Here is a 14,380-nt window from a genome sequence, read left to right as displayed (position 1 = left end):
GTAGACCTCATGTCACTTTCTCTAGCTAAATTGGTGCTGGGTGTGCTCTGTGTGTGTGAGAGTGAAGAGTGAAGGAGCGCACTTTAAAATCGCGCGCAAAATTCCGCGTTAAATCATCTCAAATGACGCCATAGATTACTCCTTCGCCACATCTTCTTCACCTCCTTGAATCCACCACCACATCCCACCATTGAACCATCTGCGTCAATCGAAAGAGCCTCAAAGAAACAAAAAAGATAACAAATTAATACAATGCCTGGTTCAATCTCACCTACATTGGTTCAAACCTCGACGTCCAAAATCATCACCCTAGCAGCCGGTTGTTTCTGGGGCGTGGAAAAAGTCTTCAAGAAGCAATTCGCAGGCAAAGGCCTAGTTGACATTAAAGTCGGTTACGCCAACGGTATACCCACGGTGGGCAACATCAACTATGAAAAAGTCTGTCTGGGATCAACCAACTTTGTTGAGCTGGTTCAATTATCTTATGAACCTCTGAAGTTGAAAATCGAAGATATCTACGACATATTTTTCAGAATGCATGACCCAACCACGGTGAACTCCCAGGGACCAGACACTGGTACCCAGTACAGATCAGCTATTCTCACTTCTGACGAAGAACAAAACAAGATTGCTTGGGATACAAAGGAGAAGTTTCAAAAGGAGTGGTATCCTCATCACAAGATTGCCACTATTATCGAACCTATCAAGATCTGGTATGATGCTGAAGACTACCACCAGAGTTATTTGGAGAAAAACCCGGGTGGGTATGAATGCTCTACTCATTTTTTGAGGACAAAGCCCAAGGTGTAAATATGTGGTGGGAAAATTTGAAAATTTTCAGCAAACAAGAGAAATAGAAAAAGAACTGATTTCTGACGCCGTTATGAATCAAGGATACTGTAGATTTAGAACATGGTAGAACCTCTTTAGTCAGTTCAATGACCGCTCTAGGTTGGTCCGATATGCATCTCCATCGTGCTTGCCTGTTGGGAAGAATCACCACCACCGCGAAATCGTGAAGAACGAAAAAATGGGAGAAAAAAATTCAGGGACGCGTTCTGCAAGATTTCAATTGCTTTGAAACCAGCACCACTGCCAACTACAACCGCCTGATGTCTCTCTGGGTGGACAAATACCGTCCAAAGACGCTCTCAACACTATCATACCATGACAATATAACTCAAAACCTCAGGGCGCTCTCGAAATCAGGCGATTTCCCCCATTTGCTTGTCTATGGACCAAGTGGAGCAGGTAAAAAGACGAGAATCTACGCCACGCTAGAAGAGATATTCGGTCCGTCAGTGGAAAAGCTCAAGATTGATGTCAAAAACTTCACCACTGCGCTGAATAGAAAATTGGAGTTCAATGTTTTGAGCTCGCCTCACCATTTGGAAATCACTCCTTCCGACATGGGAAATAACGATCGGGTCGTGATTCAGGATTTGTTGAAAGATGTCGCCTCGACGGAACAAGTCGATTTCGGCAACCAGAGCTCAAGGAAGCACCGGTTCAAAGTTGTCGTCATCAATGAGGCTGATTCGTTGAGTAGAGACGCTCAGGCTGCGTTGAGGAGAACCATGGAGAAGTACTCTTCCAATATCCGGTTGATTCTTGTGTGCAACTCGATTTCAAACATCATCGCGCCCATCAAATCGAGGACTTTGCTTGTGAGGATACCGGCCCCGTCAGTTGAAGACATCAGCAGGATCTTGAGCCATGTTGCTGAGCATGAAAACATTAAGTTTTCATCGAGTGACGAACACGCCGTGGCGCAATTTTACAAGCAAGTTGCCACCACGAGCGAGAGGAACTTGAGGAGGTCTTTGCTTGCGTTTGAGACAATTTCCATGCAGAATGAAACCATAAATGTTAAGCACATCCACTCGGTTATTGTCCTTGACTGGGAAACCATCATCAAGAATATGGCCAAGTCGATATCAACGCAGCGGAACGTGCCCAATTTGGCGAGGTTGAGAACCACGAGCTATGAATTGTTGTCGCACTGTATACCAGCTAGGACCATTTTGAAGAAACTTGTGATGGAGTTGGTCAGTATGTTCATGACAAGAGGTGATCTCGTGAAGGAGATTGTGCAAATTGGCTCTGTGTTTGACGAGAGGTTGAGTTTGGGGACAAAGAGCATATTCCATCTAGAGGGGTTTGTGGCCAAGACTATGGTTGCGATCGACGCCCAAAGCTGAAACCAAGAAAGAAAGACTGCCAGGATACAGAGCAGGAGACGGCTTACTTTCAGACTCGTTACTAGTCACATGAGAGTGAGCGATGGTCGTCACTCGAGAACTCCAGTATGTAGGTTCATCCATCAAAAAAAAAAAATTACATTTTTTGCCGATTTTGCCTCCTCTGTCCAACTTTTGAAAAACTGATTGTGCTCCAAACAAGATGATTTCGGTCCAGATACTACACGGTTAAACCATGCAATCCCGTTGGTGCTGAAACTGAACTCTAGCGCGAACCAGCCTACTCATTTCATCTCAATGTAAATTCAAAAATAAAAAGAAAAAGTAATTATATTTATCCATCTATCCAGTGCCAGGTCACCACCTCACCACCTCATTTCATCATTGATCAAGATAGTACCAAAAAAAAGCCAAAGAAACAAAAAAACAATATGGCCTCTTCATCTCCTTCCTTTTGTCAAAATTAGAAAAAAAAAACACCAACTAATTCCCTTGAAAAAAAACTAAACCAAAAAACATAATTGCTCTAAACTTGTTGAACTTTATAGTCCCCGTGCTTTTGATCCCTTGTGTCTGAACCAGACTCACCAACTTCATCATACGAAGGCAAATCCGAAGCAGTAAGTAAAGGAGCTTGACTAACTGTACTTGGCTCTTCGGGATAATCACGATATGGCTGGCGTGCTCTATTTTCCTCTGGTTGTTCCTGTTGTTGGCGTCCATGGCGATGGCCTCCATGACGATCGCTTCCATGGTGGTGACCTCCTCCATGATGATGATGAATGAAGCCTTCCTCCTGTAGAGCGCCTTGTCCTTGATTCTGTTCCACCGTGCCCGCTTGATTTTCCGGATCTGGAATAGGGTTGTATCCTTCAGCTTCTTGTTCTGGGAAATAAACATATTTCAACCAGTACACCGTGAAGATCATTCCTGGGAAACCCATCAAAGTCAAAACGACGGAAATGGCGAATTCTACATTCCATATGCTGTATCGTTTAGCTAAGAATACCGCAAGTGGGGGTATAACTATTCCAATGACTATTAAAAGGAATTGCACTTGCCCGGTTGGTGCTGGCATTTTTTTTGTTTCAATACTTGGTTGACTCGTGAAACTTCAACTTACTCTGTGAGAAGATGGGGGCAAAAGGGTTTGTAAACTGTGCTGGATTAAGTTTGAGGAATTTCTGTTCTCTTCTGCTCTGTACTGTACTCTAGAGCTGTCTTGATCAGCAGATGTCTGAATCAACTTGGAAATGAACTGCTACGGAAATTGGTGACTATGTTTCTACAGTCTTCTTTTTAGTTTTATGTATCACAGTTGGTGACGGAGAAAAGCTCTCGGCCGAGATCCACCACTGCCCCCTTGAGTCTACTTTGAGAAATGGTCAATTAAAGCCGTGGCACCAAACGGCAATGAAATACACACCAGCAGCAACTACGTGGGAAGAAGCGCCGTCGAGATAAACGTGCACATTCTCTCAATAGGTCGGTCAGGCGCATCGATATCCAATTCAATGAAAGTGCGCCTCGTTTCTTGTTCTTGAGGCTGTCCCCGCTGGCCCCGGCCTTAGCACCAATTCTGGCCGTATCTCCCATATGGAACAGCGCAGCAGAACGAAAGTCCATTGCACCTTGTCGAAAAGCGTTAAATGCCAACTGTCGACTGCTTAAAATCATCTACGAACAACACTGTTGTTCATGAAGTTGACTTGTATTTATATCGTTAAAAATCAGGGTGGGATGCCCCCCACAGTATATTCATTTCGCGCTAACTCAGCATCACGTGATCCAATCTCTCTCTATAAATCTTACTCCAAGGGCGAGCTTGCAAGGTAATAATCGACCATAGTTGCCACCAAAACCATTGCTCTAACTTCGCTCTCTCGTCTCGTTTGAAGTGAAATCGACTCATGACTTTCCTTCACGGGGGGTGTTCAAGACGAGTGGATGTCCTTTTGCTGAATATTTGAGCTCAAGCCGCACTTGGGTAATCTTGCCGTTTTCGGCGATGAATATTTTCGGTGTGCGAGCCAGAGAGAAACTTCCACCACGACAAACAATCAACCGGAGCAAACCTTGTTGAGAACTGCAATCTTTTAATTAGACTAGAGACTCGGAAAAAACTTGGTGTATGGACTTTATTAAGAATCAAATATGGGGCCCCGACCCCAAGGAGCAAGTACGTACAAACTAAGCCAAAGAAACAGGAAAAAACATAAAAAAAAGGTCTCCACCAGAATATGCCTTGCTAACCTCAACCTTTGACTTGTAGATGAAAAAGATTAACCAGCTCCTTCGGAAGAATAAGCGGGAGTTGGATCGGTCAATGAACCAGTTACAGCCTCTCAAAAAGAAGACGGAGGGGCTCATCAAGAAAGCCGCAAAGGATAAGGACTACAAGACGGCAAAATTGTATGCTCGCGAATACATCAACATCAACAGGCAATATAATAAACTCCACACTTCACGAACTAGAATCGACTCAATCACAATGTCGATAAACGAACAGTGGCAGATGAATAAGCTCACCAAGTCCATCCATGCCTCGACGTCGGTGATGAGGGATGTCAACCTGTTGATTCACATTGGCGCGGTTTCGCAAACAATGCAGGAATTGTCGAAGGAATTGACGAAGGCGGGAATCATCAGTGAGATGATGGATGATATGGTTGATCTTGACTATGAAGAAGACGAGGAGTTGGAAAGCGAGTCTCAAGATGAAGTCAATAAGATAATAACGAGTCTCACCGAGGACAAATTTAGCAAGATTGAAAGTGAGATACCCAATGCCGAATTTGAGCATGAACCCGAACAAGAATTGGCACAAGAAGATGACGAAGATGAAGAAGATGATATAGCTATAGACGAGATGAGACAGAGATTGAAAGCGTTGCAGTGAGACCAAAGAATATTTTGGAAAAAAAGGAAAAACGATTGTTCCAATCGAGGAAGAGAATTTACAAACATCCAATCAATATAGTACAAACAAGCAAGATAGACCACATTCCAAGCATCAGTTTGCCAAGCAGAACAGCAGACAGGTCATTGAATCCAATTTCCCAATCGTCGAAAACCGTGATGACATCGTAGGAGTCACCCGACGAGTCTAAAATGTCCTCATCCACAAGCGCAAACCCGTCTTTGAAATCACCTAGATGACTTACTATGGTGGTGTCGTTGACTTTGTCAACCGAGTTCATAGTGGTTTTCTCATCAGACACCATAAAAATTTCTGGCTCAACCTTTTGCATCAAAAGAGCCGCTGGTATTTGAAACCTTTCAAACTTTGTAGAATTGGATATTGGCCTGTTTAATACTTGATTAGGCCCACCTTCAGACAAGATGCCAAACTTCTTCTTCTTTGCCTTTTTCAAAAGCTTCTTATTGACTTTCTTCTCGAGGTACACCCCGAGACCAATTTGCCATTTGGGCACCAATTTCTTTTTCTTCTGCATTTCAAATTCATCCGCGTCGGAGACATTCATCGGTCCTGTGTGGTTTAGAAGCGGATACAGGTAGTTTCTGGCGAGTTCTTGATATGATGGCAGCACTCGCGAATATTCAGCCAGACTGGCATTCCTGCCATTCTGCAGCCCAGCAGGGGACCCCATGGTTTCCAAAGCAGCCATCCGGCCCACCAAAGGAAGCACCACCAACATGATATCCAAACGCATAACTCGTGAGCTCTTTTTTTTTTCTTTTTTCTTTTTGGGCAAAGTAACTCAACTATCAGAAATTGTGCAGATGATTTATGGTTCTGAATCCTCCGCATAAGCAAATAAGTTCCGATATCACCATCAAATAAAAAAAAAAAAGAATGGGAAAAAGATCTAAAAAAAAAAGTGGTGCCTAGTTTTTTTGCAGCCAACGGAAAAAGGGGAGGCACGATAATCACAAAAAAAAAACCCCACTTGGAATTCAAAATTCATAGAAACCTATAAACAGACAACATAACCAACGAGAAAATAACAACAGAATCACTCAACACTGAGCGTACAGCCCGCGACACCATCTCTTGTCCTTCTTGCATCTCTTGACTCTCCTTCCTCTCATACACGTCTTGGTCGTCTTGCACTTCTTCCCCGTCTTGCGCTTCTTGCACCAGCATCGATCTCACCATCACCGCATCACTCGACTCATTTCTCCTCGCCTCATCCTCGCCAACTCTAACTTCATCCAGCTGGTTCACATTAAACAAGAAAAACCTCTTCTTGCCATACCCATCACTGCATGAGTCCGAATCCGTGTCCGAAAATGACTCCTGCCCACAGTCAGGATCAATTAAAAAAGTTTCAATTTCCTTATTGTCATCATGGACCTCCTTGTTCAAGTATACCCCGGCGCCAATATGCCACTTCTTCTCATCGCCCTTGGCTGCACCTTGAGCTGTAACTGGAATATCTTCAAACTCTTCTTCTATGTGATCAATGTCGATGTCACTGGTTACTTCTCCTCCCGCCAGGACCAAGTCTTTGTCAAGGGGCTGTATGGACGCTTCCCTTGCAAGACTGAGCTTTTCTAGATGGTCTCGGTTCTTGGGGTCCCAGTCTATGACTTGATGTGTGAATAATGAATCCAAATGGGCGCTTGGATCGCTTGGTGGTGGCGGTATTGAAGGTGGTGGTAACGTGGGGTCGTCTTGGAGCAATGCATGGACAAGAATCGTAGTCAACAGGTAGATTATTTGTGGTTTGAGCATTGGCTCTGTTCTTGCCGTTATTGCTAATGGTTGTGATGGTAACGTATAGCGGAGAGAAGAAGTGAGGAGGTCAGCCAAGATGTCTGGTTCACAAGATTTCAGTTATGTTGGATTTTGCAGCCATTAGCATAAAGGGGCCGCAGACCAAATCAGCGCGCGCAATTTGCAATTGAGGGGGTGGGTAAAAAACTACAAGACCAAAAAAATTGTGGAAAGTAACATCAAATGAGTTACAAGCATTTTTAAACTCCAATTTTTTTTTGAGAGCAAAGGATGTTGTAGGACGTTATTGGCTGTTGGTTATTGTTGCCAGACGTCATTTGCGACGGATGTGGGTATGACGTCGAGGGGTGTTTTTGTAAAGAATCGGTTTCGGCCTCAGACCTCTGCGCGACCGCTTGTGAGAGTGCCTGTACTGTTTTTTTGTCGCAGGTTCTTCGGTATGCTGTCTGCTGCGAGGACACTCCTTCCCACAACCATAATGTGTATTATCAACACTTGCTCTAGTGTCCTCACTAGTATACAAGTTTGGATATGCAGAACGAACTCTTTGAACTAGCATCTCTGAATCCACAGATTGCATCCTCAGCTCCTTGGCATCTTCCTCGGGAGCACTCATCCCCAAAAACCAAAATTTCTTACCCTTTTTGTCGCTGTCCCCATCCGATGAGGACCCATCAGAGTTGTCGCTCCCACTTGACCAACCAAACAAATCGTCGTCGCCCGAGCAAGAGTCCCAGTCATCATCGCTCGACGACCATCCGTCAAACCCCAACCCTTTTCCGCTTCCCCGGTATCTACTATACGGATACCCACCGCTGTCTCTGTAGTAAGGCCTCTGTCGTTGGTAAGGTGACCTCCCAGGCGACCCCCAAGGCGACATCCCTGGATACTTCCTTGGTTTACCATATACTGGCTCTCTAGCATAAGGTTTCCGCAAGTACGGCGGGAAACAGTCAAATTTATTCTTTCCCCATTCTTTCTCTTTACTGGCAAACAACCCCGAAGTGATGGACCAATTTGGCTTCTTTCCCTGCGCCGTAAATATGGGCTCTTCTACAGCACTGCTTTGTTTTTCTTGAAAGGAGTGCCGCTGGGTATCTGTACGATTTACTAGCACTGGCTGAGAATTTCGGCTTGATATTTTCTCTGCTTCGGTTAGATTTTTGACAATGTTGTAAATTGACTCATCGGTAACTCCTATGCATATGTTGAGCATTGTTGCTAGCAAAAAGCAATTATATAGCATCTCTTCTGGTCGAGCAAGAACCTCGAGGGATTGATAATGGGACTTGCTGTATCAAGCCGGATAAAAGTTAGGGGGCTTGAGTTATTTTTTTTTTTTTTGGGGTTCAATTTTACGCCACCCAGATTTTAGAGGGCTACAAGTCTCTTTTTTTTTGCTTATTTCTGCCCAGTCCAAATAGTCTATAGCTCGTTCCTGTCACTACACTCTTCGAATCTCAATCTTGGTCGTAAGTCAAGCCGTTTTCTTTTCTAATCAGATCCATCACGCTCATGACCAAAAGCGTTTCCTTGTGGGGCATGACATCGTTCTCGATTTTACCCCTGTTGATATCATCAGCAACGGCATTGGCTTCGTAAATGAACCCGTTGTAACCGGAATCGTCCTTGTACTCCAACACCAACCCGCCAGTTTTATCGAAAATCTTGAAATGGTTAGCTCTTGCTGGGTTGTCGCTGTACATTTCCACCCAGCCTCCCGTGCATTCAAGTCTCACGTAGGCCTTGGGGCCGTCAACAAGTTCAGATGACGTCAACACAGCTTGCTTTCCATCTTTGTACTGGAACAAAATCGAACACAAATGGTCCACTTGGTCTTCTTTGTCGATGGTCAAAAAGCTTTTATGCTTGAAGCTGGTGTGCTCGTCGCCTACTTTGTCATCAAGCAAGATTCTCGCATAGGTGATGGGGTAAATTCCGATATCCAACAACGAGCCAGCTGCCAACTTGCGATCTCTGACTCTTGAGCTTGCCGGCAAGCTCAGCACATCACCGTTGTAGCTCAAATCAGCAAATAGTCGATGCACCTCGCCAATGACTTTCGTTTGGTAAATTTCTTGCTTGACGATCTGGATTGCCGGGAAGAACCTCGTCCAAACGGCCTCCATGCAAAACTTGTTGTATTTCTTGGCCACTGTGAAAATCTCCTGCGCATCCTTTTCATTCACAGTGATTGGTTTTTCACACAAGACGTGCTTGTCATTGTGCAAGCATTCTATTGCTTGCTCTTTGTGGAAGACATGGGGAGTGCCAATGTACACCACATTGACATTGGGGTTCTTGTAAAGCTCCTGGTAGGATTGAACCACCGGGATGACGCCATAGTTGTTCTCAGAGGTGATGTTGTTGGCTTTGATGAACTCGGATCCGCGTGCTTGGTTCGAGCACCCAATCGATTGAACTACGTGGCGATACTCGGTTTGACGTTGGTTATTCAATACCAAGTCGTAGACAAACTGTGCAGCTATGTTTCCTGCACCCAATATAGCCCAATTGAGTGTGATTGTCATTCTAGAAGAGCGTGGAGCGTGAAGCGTGTGGGGAAGAGTTGATTAAGCCTCGATCCAATCTATTTTTATTTTTTTCGTTTCTTTCCCCAACATGGCCAAACTCCTTTGAAGTTGAGGTTTGGCCAACAAAGAACGGACCTCGTGACATACTTGAGTTTCCTACAAGCACAAGCGTCTAGCTCCTAGCTCCTAGTTGAATGTACCCTTTCCCTTCCATTCTTCTAGCAAACTCTCACCAGGAGAAAACAACAAAAAAAAACAAAAAAACAGGCCGTGAGAGGATATTCAAGAGGTTTCATGAACCAAATGCTTTCCATGCAAAACTATTCAAAACTTCAAATATAGCGGCTCCGAAACAGAAACTTGACAAGCTTGACGTGTAGCGTCATCCAATTTCTTGACCCCGTCAACAACTTTCTCCCTCTCGCTCTTGCTATAGGCATAAGGATACAGTCTCTCCAACTTTTCAGTGCCACGTACCACTCCGGCATTCAAATTACTCGTACTTCCCTGCAACGTAGAGTGTTCGCGACTTGCAGCAGCAGCTGGCGGGGTCAAGATCTGGCTGGAACTGTTGTTCAAAAATGACGTGACATCAATCAACTTGTCGGATAGGTCGTTGACTATCGAGGATAGCTCTTGCTGTCGCTGCTGCTGCTTCAACATTTCCTCCTCCTGCAAGACGTTGCTATCCTGTTGAAGTTGGTTCCTCCGCAAGAGCGACGTGGTCTCGTCGTCTTCTTGGTCATATGCACCTCCGTTGAGGCAGGAAAAACAAACTCCCATTCAGCCAGCTCAAAAACAAACAAATGCTCTAGTTGTGCCAAAAACTCCCAAAGTCGATGCCAAAGTAGTAGTAGTGGTGGTGTCAGTAGCAGCCGTTGTAGCCGTCTCTTGTGGGTATGATGGTGGGCGGGATACGAGACGACAAGAGTAGTGTAGAGTGCGCCAGATCTCTTTCCTTACGATAAGCTCACACAAGCGCCCCCCAGGCACACACTCTTAGAATAAATGTGTAAAGAGGTAACCCCCCACTCTACAGCTCGGACTCAAACTTCTTTATATCGATTGAACTGCCATGTCAAAAGCACTATGCTGTTATGCATTTGAAACTCTCGTAACTAAACTCGAGTTGGAGCCAGCGAAATTGCCGCTCAAGGCCTACTTGAAAGCGCTTAAGGAAGATCCCCAGGGTATCCCCGAGTCCGCCCCGTTGTTCATCACTTGGAGACAGCATTCAGATTTGAGGGGATGCATTGGGACTTTCAGTGCCATGCCTATTGAATCCGGGGTTTCACGATTCACCGTCAGTTCCGCTTTCCAGGACCCTCGATTCCCGCCAATTGATCGGGCCGAAGCCCCCAATTTGGAGGTCGATGTCACGTTGTTGGATAACTTCAGGCCCATCAAGAACGCCGAGGACTGGACCATTGGGTTGAATGGATTGAAGATTTCATTCGATATCGACGACGAGCATTTTCTGGGCACGTTCCTTCCCTCGGTGGCGCAAGACGAAAACTGGGACAAATTGACTACTTTGTACTATTTGCTTCGGAAAGCGGGCTACGCTGTGGCCAAGGGCAAAGTGGCCGATTTCTATGCAAAGGGGTTGCAGGAAGATTGGATGAAGTTGACGAAATACGATGGGTTGAAGGCCCATTTGGGTTACGACGAGTTTGTAAAGATTAGAAACAAGATACAGGGTTGAATTTTTGGCTGGGCCTGGGTCCGTGATTGAGTTGATCTCAATATTGAATTACAACAGAAAAGAAGGGTTTAAGGAAAGGTTCGTATAAATAAACGAAGAAGAACTGGTTTTACTTCAACAGAACCTATGGTACCTCTCATGTCCTACTGTTGTCTCACACACACACTCTCTTTCCCTAACACTTTAACATATTTACATATTCACCCTCTCCTCTCGTCGTCCTTCTTCCTCCGCACCACCACTTGCACCCTGAATTTTGTTTGTTCGTTTTTGCTGTTCGTTGTTCTCCACTTTCGTCTTGTTCCGGGACAGGTCCATCGGAATTATCAACAAAAAAAATTAATAAATTATCCGACCTTTTTCCACCTTCAATGCTCCGGAAATTTCAACCCTTACCAAATGTCCCCCCAGGAATTTTCACATTTCCATATAGTATAACCTACCAAACTGGGGGATTTTCTTTTTTTTTTTAAAAAAGAAGGTTTTCAGAATGAGTCCTGTAGCAAAAGGTTAGCTAGTTCCTTTCTTTTCAAACTTTAATCTACTCGTCTCAATCGTCTCAATAGACACCACCAACTAAAAGTATGGCTTCGATCTTGAAAAAATCAGCAAAGGACATTGTCGTCTTGTCGGCTTTGCGTACCCCAGTAACCAAGTCGATAAAAGGTGGCTTGGCTCAATTGTACCCCGAGGAGCTCCTCTACCAAATCTTGAAAGGTTCACTCGAGAGATCCAAGGTCGACCCGCAGTTGGTGGATGATGTTTTGGTTGGCGCTGTGTTGCAAACCTTGGGTGGTCAGAAGGTTTCGGCATTGGCGGTTAAAAAGGCCGGCTTCCCCATCAAGACTACAGTCAACACCATAAATCGACAATGTGGATCATCGGCTCAGGCGATAACGTACAGTGCCGGCTCTTTACTCAGCGGTGAGAACCAATTTGCCATTGCTGCCGGTGTCGAGTCGATGACACACGATTACTTTCCCCACCGAGGCATCCCCACTAGAGTCTACCAGCCATTTTTTGAAAGTGCCGACGAAGAAGCTAGAAATGTGTTGATGCCCATGGGTCTCACTAGTGAGGCAGTCGCAGAACAATTTGGCGTTGGCAGAAAGGAACAAGACGAATTCGCGGTGCAGTCCCATTTGAAGGCTGCCAAGGCCATCGAAAGTGGTCATTTCGCTAATGAAATTGTCCCTGTTGAAGCACGCACTCCAGAAGGCGACGCCGTCACGATTTCCAAAGATGATGGAGTAAGAGCTGGTTCAACCTATGAGAAGTTGCTGACTTTGAAGCCCGTGTTCAAAGAAGATGGTGCTACTACTGCAGGTAACTCTTCGCAGATCTCGGATGGAGCATCAGCAGTCATTTTGACAACCAGGGAGAATGCCGAGAAATACGGATACAAACCTAAAGCCAGGTTCATCGGTTCAGCAGTAGCAGGTGTTCCAGCTGGTCTCATGGGAATCGGGCCCTCGGCTGCTATTCCTCAATTATTGGACCGGTTGGGCGTTTCCACCAAGGACATTGACATTTTCGAGTTGAATGAGGCATTTGCCTCCCAGCTGATTTACTGCATTGAGAAGCTCGGCTTGGACTACGCAAAAGTCAACCCTTACGGTGGTGCCATTGCTATTGGACACCCATTAGGTGCAACTGGTGGTAGGGTCACTGCAACTTTATTGAATGGTTTAAGAGCTCAAAACAAGGAATTAGGCGTCATCTCCATGTGTACCTCCACCGGTCAAGGTTACGCTGCCTTGTTTGCCAATGAAGAGTAGACTCTATAATGTATCAAAAAATAAACTCTATAAAATTAATACATTCTCTATTTGTGGGATGCCAAAGCTAACAAGTACATCAAGGTACCACTAACAACGGGGATGGTGAAGTTGTCATCAATGTGCCAAAGATCAACAAACTCGGAAAAGCTAGCGATACAACCAACCAAAAACGACCAAACGTGAATGCTTAAAAAACTCAGTTCGCTAGACCAGTAAATCTCACCGGGTCTGTTAACATGGGAATACCGAGGCACAAAATATGAGTAAAACAAATACGATGCAAATATACCCACAACCAAACTGCCCAAACATCCAGCCAACGACTTTCCCTCGACAATTTTAGGGGTATACTTGCCAAATTGTCTTCCAACGGTTGATGCAGCAGTATCGGCCCAGCTGAGCAACAAGATACTAACCACGGCAATGTCCTTGGGACAAAAATACAACACCAATATCGAGCCCGCCAAATAGTACAACACGCCATTGTACGAATTGTATTCGCTTTTCCGAATGATAAACCACATGTTGCGACACACGACTTTATTGATTTCAGGGTTGCGTAATCTGATGAAATCGTTGAGCAAAGTGAGCACGAAGCATGTCAACAAGGGAACTATGAGTTGGCTCGTGTCGATACCTAAAGTGTAGAGCCACAACGTGAGTATCCCAATGGAAGAATGGAACACTTTTCTCGGAATCTCGTGTCTGACCAAGAACAGCTTGAACTGGGACGACAGCTGCGCTGTTTCAACGGGGTCCTGTTGCACTTGCTGCGCGGCAACACGCGATTTGGAACCATATGCACCAGCTCCTGCTCCAGTTCCTGCTCCAGTTCCTCCTCCTGCCCCTTTTCCTCCTCCTGCTCCTTTTCCTCCACCAAATCCTACTCTATCTTCTTCGTCGACTTCGGTATCGAGACTTTTGCTAGATGTCATTTCGACAACGCCTTCGTCGCGCTCATCGTCTAATCGCCCATCATCATCGTCGTCTTCATCACCTGAAGAGCTCTCGCCATCTCTACTTTCATTATATATATAAGTCTTGTCTTCTTCTTCAATGTATGAACTATTGTTTTTATCAAAATCTATCGCGGTAAATGCAATTTCTTTCCTGAGAAGAGAGCCCTTGATGGGACTGGCGCTTCTCGCTACTGACATCTCAAACGTTGTATATGTATATATAACGAGTCAGTCGAGTCTAGTCGTTGTTGCCGCTATTGTTGTTGTTGTTATTGCAGAAAACAATCACCGGATCTTCCCAAGCGTTTTCTTCTGATTTGATCTTTCTCCTGGCTGTTGTTCTGTTGCATGATTTTTTTTTCCTCACCTACGGAGTTGATCCGAGAAGCATAATATTGTACGGGACGCATACCCGACCAAGCGTAGCGAGCAATTCAACGGCCATCGCCAGCCAGGTTTTGCTGGAAGTTGGTGTTATTGCCGGGGCTTAGTTGGGTC

The 14,380-nt window shown here is 45.0% G+C and overlaps 11 protein-coding genes across 11 annotated transcripts; 5 read left to right on the top strand and 6 right to left on the bottom strand. All coding sequences in view use genetic code 12, as the record gives it.

Annotated features, from left to right (window-relative positions):
* Positions 1-252: 252 nt before the first annotated feature.
* Positions 253-810, top strand: LODBEIA_P45770 (uncharacterized protein; the record flags this gene model as incomplete). The annotated part of the gene is made up of 1 exon (XM_066974813.1): positions 253-810. One exon carries the CDS (start codon positions 253-255, stop codon positions 808-810), a length of 558 nt encoding a protein of 185 aa, XP_066831515.1.
* Positions 811-1,112: 302 nt separating this feature from the next.
* LODBEIA_P45760 (uncharacterized protein) lies at positions 1,113-2,201 on the top strand (the record flags this gene model as incomplete). The annotated part of the gene is made up of 1 exon (XM_066974812.1): positions 1,113-2,201. The coding sequence occupies one exon, from the start codon at positions 1,113-1,115 to the stop codon at positions 2,199-2,201; it is 1,089 nt and encodes a 362-aa protein (XP_066831514.1).
* A 2,131-nt stretch (positions 2,202-4,332) lies between these two features.
* On the top strand, positions 4,333-5,100 carry LODBEIA_P45750 (uncharacterized protein; the record flags this gene model as incomplete). The annotated part of the gene is made up of 2 exons (XM_066974811.1): positions 4,333-4,380; positions 4,474-5,100. 2 exons carry the CDS (start codon positions 4,333-4,335, stop codon positions 5,098-5,100), a joined length of 675 nt encoding a protein of 224 aa, XP_066831513.1.
* A 58-nt stretch (positions 5,101-5,158) lies between these two features.
* LODBEIA_P45740 (uncharacterized protein) lies at positions 5,159-5,686 on the bottom strand (the record flags this gene model as incomplete). The annotated part of the gene is made up of 1 exon (XM_066974810.1): positions 5,159-5,686. The coding sequence occupies one exon, from the start codon at positions 5,684-5,686 to the stop codon at positions 5,159-5,161; it is 528 nt and encodes a 175-aa protein (XP_066831512.1).
* A 440-nt stretch (positions 5,687-6,126) lies between these two features.
* On the bottom strand, positions 6,127-6,900 carry LODBEIA_P45730 (uncharacterized protein; the record flags this gene model as incomplete). Its single annotated transcript, XM_066974809.1, has 1 exon — positions 6,127-6,900. One exon carries the CDS (start codon positions 6,898-6,900, stop codon positions 6,127-6,129), a length of 774 nt encoding a protein of 257 aa, XP_066831511.1.
* Positions 6,901-7,216: 316 nt separating this feature from the next.
* Positions 7,217-8,119, bottom strand: LODBEIA_P45720 (uncharacterized protein; the record flags this gene model as incomplete). The annotated part of the gene is made up of 1 exon (XM_066974808.1): positions 7,217-8,119. One exon carries the CDS (start codon positions 8,117-8,119, stop codon positions 7,217-7,219), a length of 903 nt encoding a protein of 300 aa, XP_066831510.1.
* A 244-nt stretch (positions 8,120-8,363) lies between these two features.
* Positions 8,364-9,434, bottom strand: LODBEIA_P45710 (uncharacterized protein; the record flags this gene model as incomplete). The annotated part of the gene is made up of 1 exon (XM_066974807.1): positions 8,364-9,434. One exon carries the CDS (start codon positions 9,432-9,434, stop codon positions 8,364-8,366), a length of 1,071 nt encoding a protein of 356 aa, XP_066831509.1.
* A 327-nt stretch (positions 9,435-9,761) lies between these two features.
* On the bottom strand, positions 9,762-10,220 carry LODBEIA_P45700 (uncharacterized protein; the record flags this gene model as incomplete). The annotated part of the gene is made up of 1 exon (XM_066974806.1): positions 9,762-10,220. The coding sequence occupies one exon, from the start codon at positions 10,218-10,220 to the stop codon at positions 9,762-9,764; it is 459 nt and encodes a 152-aa protein (XP_066831508.1).
* A 292-nt stretch (positions 10,221-10,512) lies between these two features.
* On the top strand, positions 10,513-11,142 carry LODBEIA_P45690 (uncharacterized protein; the record flags this gene model as incomplete). The annotated part of the gene is made up of 1 exon (XM_066974804.1): positions 10,513-11,142. The coding sequence occupies one exon, from the start codon at positions 10,513-10,515 to the stop codon at positions 11,140-11,142; it is 630 nt and encodes a 209-aa protein (XP_066831507.1).
* Positions 11,143-11,726: 584 nt separating this feature from the next.
* LODBEIA_P45680 (uncharacterized protein) lies at positions 11,727-12,920 on the top strand (the record flags this gene model as incomplete). The annotated part of the gene is made up of 1 exon (XM_066974803.1): positions 11,727-12,920. The coding sequence occupies one exon, from the start codon at positions 11,727-11,729 to the stop codon at positions 12,918-12,920; it is 1,194 nt and encodes a 397-aa protein (XP_066831506.1).
* A 47-nt stretch (positions 12,921-12,967) lies between these two features.
* Positions 12,968-14,080, bottom strand: LODBEIA_P45670 (uncharacterized protein; the record flags this gene model as incomplete). Its single annotated transcript, XM_066974802.1, has 1 exon — positions 12,968-14,080. One exon carries the CDS (start codon positions 14,078-14,080, stop codon positions 12,968-12,970), a length of 1,113 nt encoding a protein of 370 aa, XP_066831505.1.
* Between the last annotated feature and the right edge of the window lie 300 nt (positions 14,081-14,380).

The sequence above is a fragment of the Lodderomyces beijingensis genome (assembly GCF_963989305.1).
Source record: "Lodderomyces beijingensis strain CBS 14171 genome assembly, chromosome: 5".
Taxonomy (NCBI): domain Eukaryota; kingdom Fungi; phylum Ascomycota; class Pichiomycetes; order Serinales; family Debaryomycetaceae; genus Lodderomyces; species Lodderomyces beijingensis.
Note: the sequence above shows the minus strand (reverse complement) of the source record. Positions and strands in the feature narration are given on the sequence as shown.